At 46.0% G+C, this 17,028-nt stretch overlaps 1 protein-coding gene across 1 annotated transcript in view; it reads left to right on the top strand.

Moving 5' to 3' along the window:
• The window catches only part of MAN1C1 (mannosidase alpha class 1C member 1), a 212,015-nt gene extending 195,197 nt beyond the window's left edge, over positions 1-16,818 (top strand). The window contains exons 8-12 of the mRNA XM_051988207.1: positions 3,478-3,593; positions 6,996-7,215; positions 12,019-12,191; positions 14,478-14,593; positions 15,967-16,818. Of these exons, the coding sequence (XP_051844167.1) occupies positions 3,478-3,593; positions 6,996-7,215; positions 12,019-12,191; positions 14,478-14,593; positions 15,967-16,084 (743 nt within the window). The 3' untranslated portion in view covers positions 16,085-16,818. The remainder of the gene's footprint in view (positions 1-3,477; positions 3,594-6,995; positions 7,216-12,018; positions 12,192-14,477; positions 14,594-15,966) is intronic.
• The last annotated feature ends 210 nt before the right edge of the window (positions 16,819-17,028 follow it).

Here is a 17,028-nt window from a genome sequence, read left to right as displayed (position 1 = left end):
CAGCAGCACAAATGCCTCATTTTGAGACCTACAACCTAAGAGGACAAGGGGAGGGAGGGATGAAGCATGGATACAAAGCTGGGCCGTGGGCCCACAGAAGCCGAGAAGGCTAATTTGCAGGGTATAAGCAGCCTGGGCCCCCCAACAGCACTACATTACCCATTGGACAATTTTGTATGATAATAGCTAGCATGTAGATAAATGACTTTGAGGTTTGCAAATTGCAATTTTTCATTTTTTCCTCACAATAAATAACCCTGGAAAGTGGGTGCTATTATTATCCTCATTTTAAGTTAAGTGCCTCGCCCAGCATCACACAGGAAGTGTCCAGGGTGGGATTTGAACTCAGGAGTTCTTGACTCCAAGTTCAGTTCCCTCTACTCTTCCTGGTGGCCTAAAGATGGGGCTGGGGCTGGGCTAGAAGGACTGGTTCCGCCCATAATTTTTCAGAACATCAGAGGGCCAGAGCCCAATGGTACAATGAATGGCTCCAAGAGGAGGAGTCTACCCAGGGAATTGCACACACATAGTAGGCTCTTAATAAATGTTGATTGGGCCAAATTGGCTCAAGAGCTTTTTTCCACTCCATTGTCCCTCTGTTAATTGTTGGACTCCATTTATTCTAATTTGTTAAATTTAAACCCTGTTCTTTTCTGAGGGTTGTACTAGAGGGTTTAAGTGACTAAATTAAGTCTCATTTGCACTTCTTTAGCCATTTATGGACCTGCCCAGCATTAATTACCTTGTATGTCATCCAGTAATAAAAGTCTCTGAACTCTCTACGATCTGATTATGCTTTTAAAAAAACACAGCTCACTTACACTTAATAACTGGAAGGCCCCGCTCCACTCAGATGATTTATGTCTGCTCTGGAACAGGCTTGTAACATTTTGCCTAGAACATTCAGCCAGTGATGATCTTCAAGTCATAGCATTACAGATTCTTCCACCTTGGAGGGTTTCCTCAGAGGGCACCCGGTCCATTCTTATCTCAGCGTGAATGTTCACTACATCACTCCCAACAGGTGGCTGTCTACACTCTGCAGAAAGATGGAAGGAAGGAAGGAAGGAAGGAAGGAAGGAAGGAAGGAAGGAAGGAAGGAAGGAAGGAAGGAAGGAAGGAAGGAAGGAAGGAAGGAAGAAGGAAGAAGGAAGGAAGGAAGTTAGGAAGGAAGGAAGGGCGGGAGGGAGGGAAAGAAGGAAGGAAGGAAGGAAGGAAGTTAGGAAGGAAGGAAGGAAGGAAGGAAGGAAGGAAGGAAGGAAGGAAGGAAGGAAGGAAAGGAAAGGAATTTAAAACCACCTTGTATTCATTTTATTTGTATTTAGTATGGCCTGGAATCAGAAAGATCTGAGTTCAAATCCTGCCTTAAGACACTTACTAGCTATTTGCCCAAATCACTTCTCCCTGTTTGCCTCAGTTTCCTTCTATGTAAAATGAGCTGGAGAAGGAAATGGAAAAACACTCTGGTATATTTGCCAAGAAAACCTCAAATGGGATCACAGAGAGTTGGACATGATTGAAATAACTGAACAAGAACCAGTATACCAGTATAGCCGTATACGTGGCTGTGTCTCAGTTATTTTTTTAATAACTTTTTATTGACAGAATCCATGCCAGGGTAATTTTTTACAGCATTATCCCTTGCACTCGTTTCTGTTCCGACTTTTCCCCTCCTTCCCTCCACCCCCTCCCCGATATGGCAAGCAATCCTTTACATGTTAAGTAGGTTACAGTATATCCTGGATACAATATATGTTTGCAGAACTGAACAGTTCTCTTGTTGCACAGGGAGAATTGGATTCAGAAGGTAAAAATAACCCGGGAAGAAAAACAAGAATGCAGGCAGTTTATATTCATCTCTCAGTGTTCTTTCTTTGGGTGTAGCTGCTTCTGTCCATCTTTGATCAATTAAGGCTCTCTTTATCGAAGAGATCCATTTCCATCAGAATACATCCTCAAACAGTATCATTGTTGAGGTATATAATGATCTCCTGGTTCTGCTCATTTCACTTAGCATCAGTTCATGTAAGTCTCACCAGTCCTCTCTTTATTCATCCTGCTGATCATTCCTTACAGAACAATAATATTCCATAACATTCATATACCACAATTTACTCAACCATTCTCCAATTGATGGGCATCCATTCATTTTCCAGCTTCTAGCCTACGTGGCTGTGTCTCACCTGAGAGCACCTGAGTTCCTTCTGGCATGAGCTGTTTCCCTTCCGGCTTCGTAGGCCTGGTACTGAGCAGCCACCTGGCACAGGGTGGGCCCTTTAATCAGTGCTTGTCAGTTTACTGACCCTGAGGCAACAATTCAACTTTGGGGCAATTTTAATTGTTTTTGTTATTGGTGTTATATTGAGCTGAAACCTGCTTCTCTCTAATGACCGAGCTCTGAAGCTGGAAGAAGCCTCAGGGGCTGTCTGAGTCAGTCTTCTCATTCTGAGGCTAATGAACTGAGGTCCGGAGAGGGAAGTCTAGGTAGTGTGGGCCAGAGACAGATTTTAACTCAGGTCCCTCGACTCTGAAAGGGATGCACTTTGTGCTGAACTGCAGTGTTGACCTACTGGTTCTTATTCCCTATTCTGCCTCCCATAGTGGGCCTCAGCACTTCCTGTACAGCTACTCTTCCAGCACTTGAAGAGAGAGACCATGTCCCCCCAATTCTTCTCCAGGCTCATCTCTTTGTTTTTTTAAGTCACTCCTATTATGGCATGGTTTCTGATTCCCTCACAAACTTAGCCAGCCATATTTATTCTTTCAAAGTCCAAATCCTTCCTTCCTTCCTTTTTCTTCCTCTCTTTTTTCTTTCTTTCTTCATTCCTTCCTTTTCTTTTATCCTTCCTTTTCTTTCTTTCTCTTTGTTTCTGTTTTCTTTCTTCCTTCCTCTTTCATTATTCTTTCCTCTTTCTTTCTCTCCCTCTCTTTCTTTCTTTTTTCCCTCCCTTCTTCCTTCCCTCCCTCTTAACTTTCTTCCTCCTTCCTTCCTCCCCTTCTTCCTTCCTTCCATCCTTTTTTCCTTCCTTCCTTCCTTCCTTCCTCCTTCCTTCCTTCCTTCCTTCCTTCCTTCTTTCCTCCTTTCTTCCTTCCTTTCTTCCTCCTTCCTTTCTTCCTTCCTTCCTTCCTCCTTCTTCCTTCCTTTTTTTTTCTTCCTTCCTTCCTTCCTTCTCCTTCCTTCCTTCCTTCCTCCTTCTTCCTTCCTTTTTTCCTTCTTCCTTCCTCCTTCCTTCCTACCTCCTTCCTTCTTTTCTTCCTTCCTTCCTTCTCTCCTTTCTTTTCTCCTTTCCTTTTCTCCTCTCCTTCTCTCCTTCCTTCCTACTTTCCTCCCTTTCTTCCTTTTCTTTCTTTCTTCTCTTGCTGATTCACCCCACACCAGCCTTCAGCCCCCACACAAGAGCTTTCTACATGGCGGCTGCTCTGGGGTGTCTGGCCAGTTGCATAGTAACCATTCTTGTGCCTCCTCTCTCCTCACAGACCATGTCTCTATTGGAGGACTCGGGGACAGTTTCTATGAATATTTGATCAAGGCCTGGTTGATGTCAGCCAAGACAGACATCGAAGCTAAAAATATGTATTATACCGCCCTCGAGGTAAGAAGCTGGTTCTGTCCTTTTGGAACAGGTTGGTAATTAGTTGCTACAATCACCAAATCCTGCAGCCGACAAGGATCTGAGAGGTCATCTGATCTGGATCTGGCTTCCACAGGGACTTTCTAATGTCCCTGGGGTGGGGAGGGGGGGCAGAATCTTTTTCTAGGGCTTTATCACAAGTGCAGGGTAGCTCTTATCAGAGGTGTATCCCCTCACTGCCCCGGGGGTGCTATCCAGCACTGCCAAAGAGTGGCTCTGAAAGGAGAAAACACAGATGCTCATTGTTCCTCAGCCATCACCCTCACCCCAGTCCATGCACTGGAGAAGAAGCACAAAGATACAAGGAAGAAAGGAAGGAAGGAAGGATGAAGGGAGGGAGAGAGAGGAAGAGAAGGAGGGAGGGAGGAAGAAAAGGAAGGAAGGAAGGAGGGAGGAAGAAAAGGAGGAAGGAAGGAAGAAAAGGAATGAAGGAAGGGAGGGAGGGAGGGAGGAAGAAAAGAAGGAAGGAAGGAAGGAAGAAAGAAAGGAAGGAAGGAAGGAAGGAAGGAAGGAAGGAAGGAAGGAAGGAAGGAAGGAAGGAAGGAAGGAAGGAAGGAAAAAAGGAAGGAAGGAAGGAAGAGAGGGAGGAAGAGTAGGAAGGAAGAGAAGGAAGGAAGAGAAGGAAGGGAGGGAGGAAAGAAAGAAGGAAAAGAGGGAGGGAGGGAGGACACCAGGCTAAGAGCTATGAATACAAGTGCAAAGGCAGTTCTTTCTATAGGAAGACAGTTCAGAATGTTAGGAAGTTCTTTCTCGAACTGAGCTGTGATGGATTATTTCTGATTTGTTGCTGTTGATCACTTGTGTCCTACTCTTTGTGAGTCCGTTTGGGGTTTCCTTGGAAAGATCCTGCTTCTCTGGCTCATTTTACAGACGAGGGGATTGAGATAAACCGGGTGCAGTGACTCATCCAGAGCCACCCAGATGGTAATGTCTGCGGCTGGATTAGAACTCGGGAAGATGAGTCTGTCTGACTCCAGCCAGAACGCACAATGGCAGCAACTTCCCCTGCGTCCAGTTTGCCCCATAATTACCTGGTTTGCAGACCATTATGGGCCTGTGTCTCCTTGTTAGGCCAGGGCCCTTCTTTGGCTCTTTACCTCTCCGGTGCTTAGCCCAGTGCCAGACACAGAGTGCTCCAGCTAATTGTCAGCTGGCCAACTGAAGCTGCCCCTTCAGTGCTCCTGGTCCTGGGGCCAAGCTGAGCAAACACTCTCCTTTGGAGTCAAAGGATCTGGGTTCAAATGCTGCCTCTGTCCCTCCCTGTGTGGCCCTGATGAGGGTGAGGGGAGGAATCACTTAATCTCAGTGGGACTTGTTTTTCTTATCTGTTAAATGAGGGAGTGGGATAGAGACCCTGAGGAGGGGACAGAGTGCAGGCTTGGGAGTCAGAGAGAAGTGAGTATGGATCCTGCCTCAGGCACCAACTCCTGGGCAAGTCACTCAACTTTTCCCAGCCTCAGTTTCTTCATCTGTAAAATGGAGTCAGTAAGAACCCCTGCCTGACAGGAAAGAATCAGATAAGATAAGGAAAGATTGCTAACATTGTAGTGTTGTTTTAAATGGTAACTTTTATTATTAGAGATGATGAGGTGATCTCCTGGGTCTTTTCCAGCTGTAGAGGTAGGGTCCCTTTTCCGCAGGACATGTCACCCTTAGGATACTTAGAAGACAATAGATGTCTAACTGCCCCCCTGGGGTCTTACTTCTAGGCTGAAGAAAAGAGTTTAGGAAGGGAGGTGAGTCGTGATGAGATCCTAGACTAGCAAAGACTTAGGCCCCCAATCTCTTACTAGTGTTAACAGACCTGCCTTTCTTTGTGATCTCAGTGCTACTTAGCACAGGGCCTGGCACACAGCAGGTGCTTAATAAATGCTAGTGGACGTGGCCACGTTTGCGTATGTGCTCTGTGTGTGCTGGAATCCAAAGGGCTGTTCCAAAGCCAGGGGCAGCTGCGGTTCTTGCCTTCAGCGTGAGACAGAATAGAAACAAGCCCATGCTGCAGAATCCTATAATCATACACCTCCTGTGGCAGTGATCACCGTAGGTGCTGGGGGAACAAAACCAGTGATCAATTAGTCCTTTCCTTAAAGGGGAATAATGGAATGTAAAATTCTATTAGAAGGAGGGAGGGAGTGGGGAGGGGAACCATGTGGAAAGGGGAGATAGAGCTTGGAATCAAAGGGGAATGACGTGATACACAGAGTGATGGGGGGCAAAGAACAGACTCGGCCCTAGTGCCTGAGGAATACTGAAAGAGGAATAAGTGCCTGATGATGTAGGGATTCAGAGAAGCGGCCCAGGGGAGGGCGCACCAACCCTGGCTCCTGCAGAAGGATGCTGAAGAACAGAGGTCAGGAGGGAAGCTCATTCCAGACAGGAAGGAACAGCCTGTACAACGGCAGAAGATGGCAGGTCCAATTTGGGTAATTGGGCCCGAGCGCTCCATCCTGGCTGAACTCCTCGAGTGCTGAATTGTACCGACTTCCTTTCCTCCTCCTTCAGGGACTTGATGACAAACCATGGCTAGCGGGTGATAATATCACCGATTCTGAGCCCATCATTTACCTTCTAAGCAAATTCAAAACTTGCCTCGTGACTTGTAGCTCCCCAAAATATCTTTTTTCTGAAAAAGCAGCGAGAAGCCTCCAAGAGGCACAGAGGTGGAGACTGAGCCCGGGTGCTTCCTTCACTGGAGGCTGAGGAGGATTCTGCACATGGCTCCTTCCTCCATGGCATTTCACTGTCCCTTTCAGAGAGTCCAGTCGGGCCGAAACAACAAATAACCTCCAAGAATCCTCCTAACTGTAAAATCCTACCTGCGCTGAAAATAAGGGGGTCCGGGACCCCAGAGTCCTGGTTGGGCTCTCTACTCGGCCCCTAACTCTGCTGCGGATAGACAAGGGCGGCTCCTCTTGGATTCCTCCTTTGTGCAAAGGAGAGGGCAGGGCCGGGTGACCGCTAAAGCCCCTGCCGGTGCTAAATCTGTGATTTTAAGTTCATGAGCATTCGGGGGCCCATTAGGTCTGGAACAGAGCTTTACCATCAGTCGGTTCTTTCTGCTAATGGTCTCAAAATGGGTCCAGAGGCCCTAGTTTCTCCTAATAGAGGAAAAACATTTCAAGGTGAATCCACTGATCAGCCATGAGCGGCTGGCGGCTTCCACGCTATTGGCTGATTGTTCGCCATCAGAGGCTGAAGCCGGTAAAGTCTTAGGCAGGGGTTTCAGGAGGTTAGTCGTTGCATATTTCTGGGCCTGGTGCATTGTTGCTCACTGAACTATACAAAATAATTGGCTCCCCCTCCTTCCAATATCCCCTTCTCCGGCCCCTCCATTCCCCCCAAACTCTCCCGATTTCTTTTCAGGCAATAGAAACCCACTTGCTGCAGAAATCCCAGGAGGGACTGACCTACATCGCCGAGTGGAAAGGGGGTGTCCTGGACCACAAGATGGGACACTTGGCATGTTTTTCTGGGGGCATGATCGCCCTGGGGGCAGAGGATGCGGAAATGGGGAAAAAGAACCATTACATGGAGCTGGCTGCGCAGATCACAAAGACTTGTCATGAGTCTTACATCCGCACAGGTAAGTCCGTGTGTGTGTGTGAGAGAGAGAGAAACAGAGACAGAGATAGAGACAGAGACAGAGAGACAGAGAGAGGAGAGCAGAGAGAGAGAAAAAGAGATAGAGAGAGACAGAGACAAAGACACACACAGAGAGAGAGAGACAGTCAGACAGAGAGAAGAAGAGAGGAAGGGAGAGACAGAGACAGAGAGAGAGAAGAAGGGAGGGAGGAGAGATGGAGACAGAGAGACAGAGAGAGAGACAGACAGACAGAGGGAAGAAGAGAGGAAGGGAGAGACAGAGACAGAGAGAGACAGAGACAGAGAGAGAGAGAGAAGAAGGAAGGGAGGAGAGATGGAGATAGAGAGACAGAGAGAGAGACAGAGAGGAAGAGAGATAGAGACAGAGAGAGAAGAGAGAGAGAGAGACAGAGACAGAGAGAGAGAGACAGAGAGAGAGAGAGAGAGAGAGAGAGAGAGAGAGAGAGAGAGAGAGAGAGAGAGAGAGAGAGACACGAGGAGAATCAGCAGCAGTGAGTAAGGAGGTCAAGCACTGGAAAAGACTTCCAAGCGGTTCGAAAATAGTGAAAGAGAGGACTATTAGACTTTAATGGGATTTTTTTCCATGATGGATCTGTAAGAAAAGGATTATGTGGGAAGGCAGGAAGGTGGGAGAAGGGGATCCCTCAGATGGACACAAATAAACGGAGACAAAGAGACACAGAGAGAGACACAGAGAGAGACGGGGACAAAGGATAGTCAGAAAGATGATGGAAAAGAGGAGAGGCAGAGGAGGGCAAGAGAGCGAGAGAATGTCTCTCTGTAAATCCCGAGGAGAGGTTCTCCTAATTCCCTCAGCCTCCCGGCGCTGCAGGGCCCTAGTGCCAGTCCCATAGGACATCTCTCCCCTTCATATCAAAGCCCCTTGGTGGCCTCCCTCAGTCCTCTGCCGTGGCTGGGCTGAGCCCGGGGCCAGGCAGCGCCTGATGGCTTCCCTCAGCTGGGAGTCCCCGGCATCTTTCCACCCCGTCCCCAGCCCCAGCTCTCAGGTCCAAGTACTTAATGGGAGAGAGAGACGCCTTGAGCATCCAGCCAATGGGAAGCAGACCCTCCCTGCAGCAGCCAGGGCTGGGTCAAGGTTCCGCAGCTGAGCCTCCAGTTATAATTCGAGGGAGATCAAAGGCTCAGGCTTAAGCTTTCATCATCTTTCTCTGTCAGCGATGTCCCCAGCATTAAAAAGCCAGGATTCCCTGGAGCATTGATCCTTGTCCCTCCTTAACGACATAATCTCTGGCGGGGCAACCAGTGTCCCCTCCAGCTCGCCAGCTCTGACGGGGCCCCGGGTCAGGGGGCAGATCCTCTCTGTTCCAGGAGCTCCTGCATTTTCACAAAAGGTGCACAGCCCGGGAGGCGGAAAGTTGTGGTGAGAAGAACCCTGAACTCAGAGCTGGAAGCGAGGGCCCAGATCCTGTGTCTGCCCATGACTGACTGGGTCACCTCGAATTAGGTGTTAAGCTCTCCAAACCTCAGTTTTCTTATCAGTAAAATGAATGGCTTGGACGCCCGGGATTCTTAAACTATGTTTCACAATCTCATATGAAGTCTTGTAACTGAATGTAGGGGGTGGTAAAATTATGATTTATTATCGGTAAATGTTTGATTTGTATACCTACGTTATATACTTATATGCCTGGGATCACATAAAAATCTCTTGGGCAAAAAGGAGCCACATTTGGAAACAGTTTAAGAAGCTGTGGAATAGACCATCTCTCAGGCTTCTTCCAGCTCTGACATTCTGAGTGCTTGGATCCATCCTGGCTCTGACATGCTCTGTCCTAAGGCTCATCTGAGCTCAGACATTCTGTATTCTCAGGCCTTCCCAGATTTAATATTCTGTGTTCTTAAGGACCCTCCCCCAAGCTCCAACATTTGGGGTTCTAAGGGCCCTTCCTCCCAATTAGGAATTCTCTATTCTAAGGGCCCTCCCAGCTCTGATATCCTGTGTTCTAAGTGTAATGCCAGAGAAACTGAGGCAGGAGAGAGATTAGAGAGTTTTTAATATTTTATTAATGGGAGAGTAAAATTGACTGGACCGGACTCTCATCTCAAATTATCCAGTCAGACAGAGATAAAGATATACTGGGACCAAGGAATCCATGTTGGTCTGCAATGAATGGAAGAATCTCAAACCTTTAAGTACCTTTTGGAGACAAAGAAGAGGGAAAACAAGGGAAAGCCTCTGTCAGGATGGGGGAGGCCATAAACCCAAAAAAACCCAGAGACAGGATGTCTGAATACACAGAGATAAAGATGTCAGTGAAATGTTTTGGAATATTTTAGAGGGATATTGTAAATTCTTGAGGACAGAAAAGAGTCAGGAGTCTTGTTTATCTTGCTTGGGCTAACAATTTATAACCTTAGAGTAATTGGTCCTCAGTCTTAATGAACCAGAGGGAGATTTACAGCTTAGGGGAGTAGTTAGGGAGACTGAGATAAGGGAAACTTGTACAAGGAAACTGAGTCAGGACAGTTAAAGAGAACTGTGGCATAACATAAGTTCCTTCTCAGCTCTGACCTCCTGGGTTCTAAGGGCCCTCCCAGCTATGATGTCCTATGTTCATGGACTCTTTCAACTCTGACATCCTGGGTTCTAAGGGCCTTCCTATTTCTGATATGTTGTGTTCCTGGGTCCCTTCTACTTCTGACACTGTTTTTTTTTTTCCTTTTTTTTATTAAAGCTTTTTATTTACAAAAATATGCATGGGTAATTTTTTCAACATTGACCCTTGGAAAATCTTTTGTTCCAAATTTTCCCTCCTTTCCCCCCACCCCCTCCCCTAGCTGGCAGGTAGTCCAATACATGTTAATATGTTAAAGTTTATGTTCAATGCAATATATGTATACATAATTTATACATTATCTTGCTGCACAAGAAAAATCAGATCGAGAAGGAAGAAGAAGAAAACACAATGCAAACAAATAACAACAGGGAAAGTGAGAATGCTACGTTGTAGCCCACACTCTGCTCCCACAGTCCTCTCTTGGGGTGGAGATGGCTCTCTTCATCATTGAACAAATGGAATTGCTTTGAATCCTCTCATTGTTGAAGAGAGCCATGTCTGACACTGTTTTAAAGACCTTCCCAACTCTGACATCCTGTATCTTAAAGTCCTCTCCAGCTCTAAGTGCTTTTGATTTTAATCCTTCCAGAAAACATACATTCCCTTAGGGACAGGCTTAAAATGATTTAATTCATAGAGTCACAGAGTCACTGAAATTTGTGAACCTTCAAGATCACCAATATAACCCCCTTGTTTAGAGACTGAAGCCCTGACAAAGGCAGAACTCTGCTCAGAACCATATAGCAAGTGCTTATGAGTGCCCTGGCTAGAGCCCCGAGAACCCCTTCCATTGGCTGGTTGCAGAAGGCAGGTCTCAGGCCCTCTTGGTGCTCTGGGACCACTTGGTTCTCTGCTACCAGCACAAAGTTTGGTGGAAGCTTCTGCCGAGGTTCTGAATCACATTCCCAGGCCTTCCCTCTCACCTTCCAGACCAAGGCTATTCCCAAGTCTCTGAAGGAAGGCCCCCAATTTTCAACTAATGATTTGTTGCTTTGAGTGAATTTAAAAAGAAAGAAATGGAAATAGAAAAGTCAAGTGCTCTATATTCCCTAATAGACACAAGGGGAAAAGGTTTCCCTGATAGCTTCACTAGCCCCTGCTCTCCCATGACCCCTCTGCTCATTTGGACAGTCTGGCTATCCCAATGTGGCCTGCAAGAGCATATATCCCAAGCTCCCTTTCACCTCCAACATTCTGTGTTACTAAGAGGGTTGAAACTAGATGACCTTTGACATACCTTTCCTCTTGGAAATTCCATTCCTCCCACCTAGAAATCTGGTGAGAACCTTGTTTTTCATTCCCTCCCTTGTTATTTTTAATAGCATTCTGACCATTATTCCCCTTCCAGAGATCCCTCCATTATGAAAAGCAACTACACTCCCAAAGCTATGTAGCTGTATATGTGCTTTAACTCACCATTAAATCTTTATCCCCAAAGAAATCAAAGAAAAAGGAAAAGGACCCATATGTACAAAAACACTGATAGTAACTCTTTTGTGACGGCAAAGAACTGAAAAGGGAAGGGATGCCTATTAATTAGGTAGTAACTCAAGTATGTGAAGTGATGAAATGTTCTTGTGCTATGAGAAGGGAAGAAGAAAATTCTTGGAAGGAAGACTTTTATGAACTGATGCAAAATGAAAGGAGAAGAACCAGGAGAACAATATAGACCAAGCGGACTCCTTGAGGGCGAGAGTTATCATTGCTTTGTATTAGTATTCCTAGTGCTAGGTTGCTGAGTGTTACAATGGATAAAACCTCTAAAAGCAGGGCTCTTTCCTACCAATGAGCCTTTAACTTTGTCTGAATAAACCCTTTGCTGAATTGAATTGAGAAGAAAATGCTGGAGAAGTAGGGAGGGTGAGAATGGGGCCAGGAGTTGTCTTCCAGAGTTTGATTCCAGAGGATTTCCCTTAGTTTTGCTTTGGCCCCAGAGAGCAGAACGGGAGCCCAAGGGCGTTGCCAAGGGGACAACTTGGGCCCGATGTCTAACTTTCCTAACAGGCTGTCCAGAGCAGTAAGAGGCCTGGGGCCTGTGGGCAAAGGCAGGACGGGCACTTGTGCCGTGTGTTGTAGGGAGGACCTCTTGTTCACGTGAAAGCCCGGGGGTAGAGGGTGGGGGCTGGCCCCTATAGCTCAGAGTCTGGGAGCCCTGGATGTGAGGGCGAGTGACTGCGACTGACTGTCCTGTGTCCGCCCCTCAGACACCAAACTGGGACCGGAGGTGTTCTGGTTTGATTTTGGGAGTGAAGCTACAACATCCAGCCCCAGCGAGAGCTACTACATCCTGCGGCCCGAGGTGGTGGAAAGTTACATGTACATGTGGCGCCTGACTCATGATCCCAAGTACCGTCAATGGGGTTGGGAAGTTGTGGAGGTAAGGACAGAGCTGGAGCTGGGGCTCACAGAGCCCCCCTCCCCCATTCCCATCCACCCCCCCAGTCCCTTCTCCCCAACCTTCGAGACTCACCATGAGAAAGAAACGGGCGATTTTGTGGCTCTCTTCTGTGACTTCATAAAGACTTCTGAAATATAAATAAAAGTTGCGTTATATAACTTTTATAAGCAAATATTATATACATGTAACTTTTATATAATATAAACAAAAGCTCACAGTTGAATGCATATTCAAATAATGGATTATTTATATTTATTGATTGTTAAATTCATAAGGAAAAATTTTAAAGATAAGGAGAGAATAAAGGAAGCTATACATTGGTGGGAGATGAGTATAGTCTATCCTCCACACTGATTTGATTATCTCTTCACATTAGGAACAAGGGGAGGAGCATTTATTATTATTTATTGATAAATTCATAATGAAAAAAGAAAAAAATTTAAAAGATAAAGAAAGAATAAAGGAAGCTATACATTGGTGGGAGATGAGCATATTCTACTATCCTCCACACTGATTGATCATCTCTTCACAGTAAGAAGAAGAGAAAGAGCATTTATTAAGTGCCTATTATATACTAGGCACTGTGATCAATCCATTTTGTAGTTGAAGAAACTGAGGCAAACCAAAACTGAGTGGTGTGCTCAACATCACCCAGCTAGCAAGTGTTTGAGATCATATTGGAATTCAAGTTTTCCTCAGCACAAGCCTTCCATTCTCTCCACTCTCTGTCTCCCTCAGAGCTGGCATGTATCGGGCTTGAGGATCAGGAGCCCTGCTGTTTCTGGGCTGATTGACCTTGGATCATTCCCCTTCTCAAGACCCCAGCTTCCTCATCTGTAAAACATACAATTCTTGCCTCATTGGGTTGTGAATGAAGCACTTTGGAAACCTTAAAGTACTACAGAAATGATAGTTGTTATTCTTTCCATTGAGAGACCTGGTAATTAAAGTGGGGGAAATTATGCTGAACTGGGTATCCAGAACTCTAGGAGCAGACTTCTGTTCTGACATTTGGTCAACCCTGGCCTTTCAACAACTGTGTGCTTTCTTGAGCCTCACTTTCACTTTTTATGAAATGAGGATCATAATATTCACCCTTTCAGTATCACAAGATAGAGAGGAAAAGTGCCTTGTGAACCTTGCTAAAGTATTATAGGAATTTGGTGGTATTATTTTTGTCATCATTGCCACCATCGTCATCATCATCATCATCATGATTATTTTTTAAGCAAAATCTTCCTGGCCTGTGACTCAACCAGAACTGGAATCCATATCCCAACAAGTACAATTTTATTGGTAACATTCCCTGAAATCATGGAAGTAGGATAAACTGATCTTGTTTGAGACCACAGCTCTTATTTCTGTAGTTCTCAGTCTTATTTGCATTACATCATTGCTAGGTCCAGAGAAGGGTGACTACATGAGGAGGGAACTTGAGAATCAATTAAAGGAATCATTCAAGGTTAGCCTAAAAAAAAGAGAAGGTGGAGGTGGGGAATAATTATTTTCTTCGAGCATTTTAAAAACTGTTCTATGGAGGAGGAATTTAGAGTTTTTTTGGGACCCAAAAGGCCCCCATATTGTTTCTACCTGCAGAATGTCAGTTCCTCGAAGGCTAACATTGTTTTACTTTTGTCTTTGTATTCCTGATACCCAGCCTAATGCCTGACAAACAGTAAACACTTCATAAATGCTTGATCAATGAATCCTATCAGACAAAGGAAGTCTGGCCAGGAAATACTGAAAAATAGATCATTTTAAGTGTTCAGTCATAAACATGTAAAAATATGGCAGAAAGGGGTCTGGGTGACTTGTGAGAAAAGGGAGCAGGAAGAGCAGACCTTATATAATATGCTGAGGAGGTTATTGGTGGCAGTGGGAAGAGCAGCAAGAATGAGAAAGCAGGGTTACTTTTCCTATCTTTTGAAATTGGAAAGGAGGGGACAGCTAACTATCTGGTTTTGGGTGGTTTTGGATTTTCTTTGAATGAAAAGGTCAGTTCAGATAAACATCTACTCTCTGAGGACCTCAGTTTCCCCTTCTGTAAAATGAAAATAAAGTATCTCTAAGGATCCTTAGAACTCTAGAGTGCTCTACAAACTTAAAGTGCTGTGTGAATGTCTGATAGCTTCACCATCTTCATCTTTATCATCTGTCTCATTACTGAAGACATTTTCTAATCAAAGAAATAACTCATCTAGAGCTGACCACAATCACAAGATCCTACTCAAGGAACCTCCTAATATTCTCTTCCTTTTTTTCTAGGCTCTAGAAAAATATTGTCGAACAGAAACAGGCTTTTCCGGGATCCGAAATGTTTATACCATGTTTCCTGAGCATGATAACATGCAACAGAGTTTTTTCCTGGCAGAGACACTAAAGTAAGTCTGGGCTTTCCGGAAGCTGCTCCTTTCTTCTCTCTAAGAAGAACCAAAGGTGTTTGCTTGGGGATGGTTGGGGTTTGGGGCAAATTACAGTGTCTCAAAGGAATAACTAGGGTAAGATTACAGACACTTTGACACCCCCCTCCCATAGGTGCCGACCTGGATCTAGTGATTTAAAACAACTAACTTAGCAAGAACAAGTGGTTAAAATGAATGTATCTCCCTCCTCCACACCCCAGATGAGTTTCTCCAGAGCAAACCCAGTTTGCATCCTCCCTGCTGTGTCTTTCCCAGGAGCAAACTCATGGGGCTGTAAGCGTCTTAGGGTGTCTGTTTCCCTACAGGGAGATAATGTCCCAGGGTCTCTTCAGTCCTTCCAACCTCCTGTCTTGTGTCCTCAGGCATCTCTGTCCCAAGTTTGAGATCCCTTTCCTATGCCAGAAGTGCTAGTTATGATTGGATTTTCTTCTCCCTTTCCCCCTATATTATACAAGAAATAAAATTGGGTTGAAATGAACACCCAGAACAGTCTTAAAGGAGGAAGAGTCACCAGGAGGTAGTCTGTGTTGGGACTCTGAAAGGAGAAGGGGATTTTGCCTTAGTGATCACTTTGTTAGGGAGCAAGATCGAAGGAAGGGATTTATGGGCCAGTCGTGTGTGTGCGTGCGTGTGTGTGTGTGTGTGTGTGTGTGAGAGAGAGAGAGAGAGAGAGAGAGAGAGAGAGAGAGAGAGAGACCCACGTAAGTATCTGAAATGAGTCGAACCAAGGGTTCCCAACACCAAATCCAATAGCCTGAGACCAGATTGTCTCTAAGTTCCCTTCCAACTATTGGGATTTCATGATTTTATAATTAAAATTTTATTTTAAGAAAGTAAATTTCTTAGAATGGAATGGGGAGCCTGGAGATTGGGAGAAGTTGAGATCAGTAATCCCCAAGTGAGACGAGAAGTCCCTAGCCTAGGAAATATAGCCATGAGGTTCTGGGAAGATTGACTTTGGGGGTCCTGGTGGTCTTTAATTCTAGCCTGGTTGGAAGGCTCTGGCTCCCAACATTCTGCCTAGAGAAAATGCAGTGGAGAACAGTGGCAGGGGACCTGAAGACACAGTTTCAATCTTTCAGAAGAGTTGGGTCCCTTCCCCATAACTATCAGCCCTGGGCCCATGAATGGGTGACCCACCTTTACCTCTGGACACCAGTTTCTAGCTTACTTCCACACCCCTGAACTGTTTGTCTGCCTCCTGACTCCCACCCACCACGCTGGTCCAGCCAGGCCAGCCTCCACGGTTAGCAGGACCCGGGGCTTTGTTGCAGTCACTGCTCCGGGATGAACAACTAACAAGCTCTTCTCATCCCTCCCGTGGTACACAGGTACCTCTATTTGCTGTTCTCTGAAGATGATCTCCTCTCCTTGGAAGACTGGGTGTTCAACACAGAAGCCCACCCGCTGCCAGTGGGCCACCTCCACAGTCCGGCCAGAGCCCACTAGCCCCTGCCTCCGGACAGCCTCCAGCTTGGCTGCCAGGGTCTGGACATCCCCACCCACAGGATTGGATTTTCAAGGAAGCATCGGGCTCACGTTCCCGGCTCGGACGGACATCGGGTGGGACAAATTCCCTGGACAGACACCTTCTTTTCCTCTATGAGGAACCACGCCGACCTCGAGGCGAGACCTTGGTCAAAGGCCATCCAGTACGCAGACCACGGACATTCCTTTCTACAGAGAATTTCTATGAAACCCACAGACTCCCGGGGCCAGAGGGAGGGGAAGGCAACTAGGAGAGAGGGCCCTTCTCCCTTCCCTCCCATTCTGTCTTGTTTTGCCTTTTTTTCTATGCACTTGGATTTTATTCCCATTTATAATCACTGTTTTCGATATGATGTGCTGTCTTTTGTAATGTCAACATGATAAACTGAGTCAGCCACTCTCTTTTCCCATCTTGGCCCCGTTTTATATATTTTCTGTGCTTTTTTCCCACCATTTATCATTAATTTCCAGTCATGTGACCTGACTCTCGGATCAAGGGAGAGAGGCCGCCTCTGCTGCTCAAGGTGAACCAGAGTATTGTCCATCACTGGCCCTCTTCCCTGCTACCCAGGAACCAGAATCAATGACCTTGTGAGACACGGACCACGGGTGGGTCGGTCATCCAGCATCGAGGCCCAGGGAACCCCATGCTATGTTATTGTCTGCAATAAAGATTGATTTAAGAAGTGCTTTTAGCATGTGTGTGATCAGTGACCTCCAAGGGCATTATTTTTTTGATATCCTGTGGCGGGAAGGAAGTGAACCTGGGAGTCTCAAGATCTCATCCAGGGAGCCTTCCTCACTCTGAAACCAGCCCTCGTGCAATGTCCCACATGTCCCTCTGCAAAAGAAGGAGGTTTTTGAAGAGCACATTGGGGATCCTTTTTAGGGGGTAGTGCTGAGCC

This window comes from Antechinus flavipes, chromosome 3 (genome assembly GCF_016432865.1).
Source record: "Antechinus flavipes isolate AdamAnt ecotype Samford, QLD, Australia chromosome 3, AdamAnt_v2, whole genome shotgun sequence".
NCBI lineage: Eukaryota > Metazoa > Chordata > Mammalia > Dasyuromorphia > Dasyuridae > Antechinus > Antechinus flavipes.
Note: the sequence above shows the minus strand (reverse complement) of the source record. Positions and strands in the feature narration are given on the sequence as shown.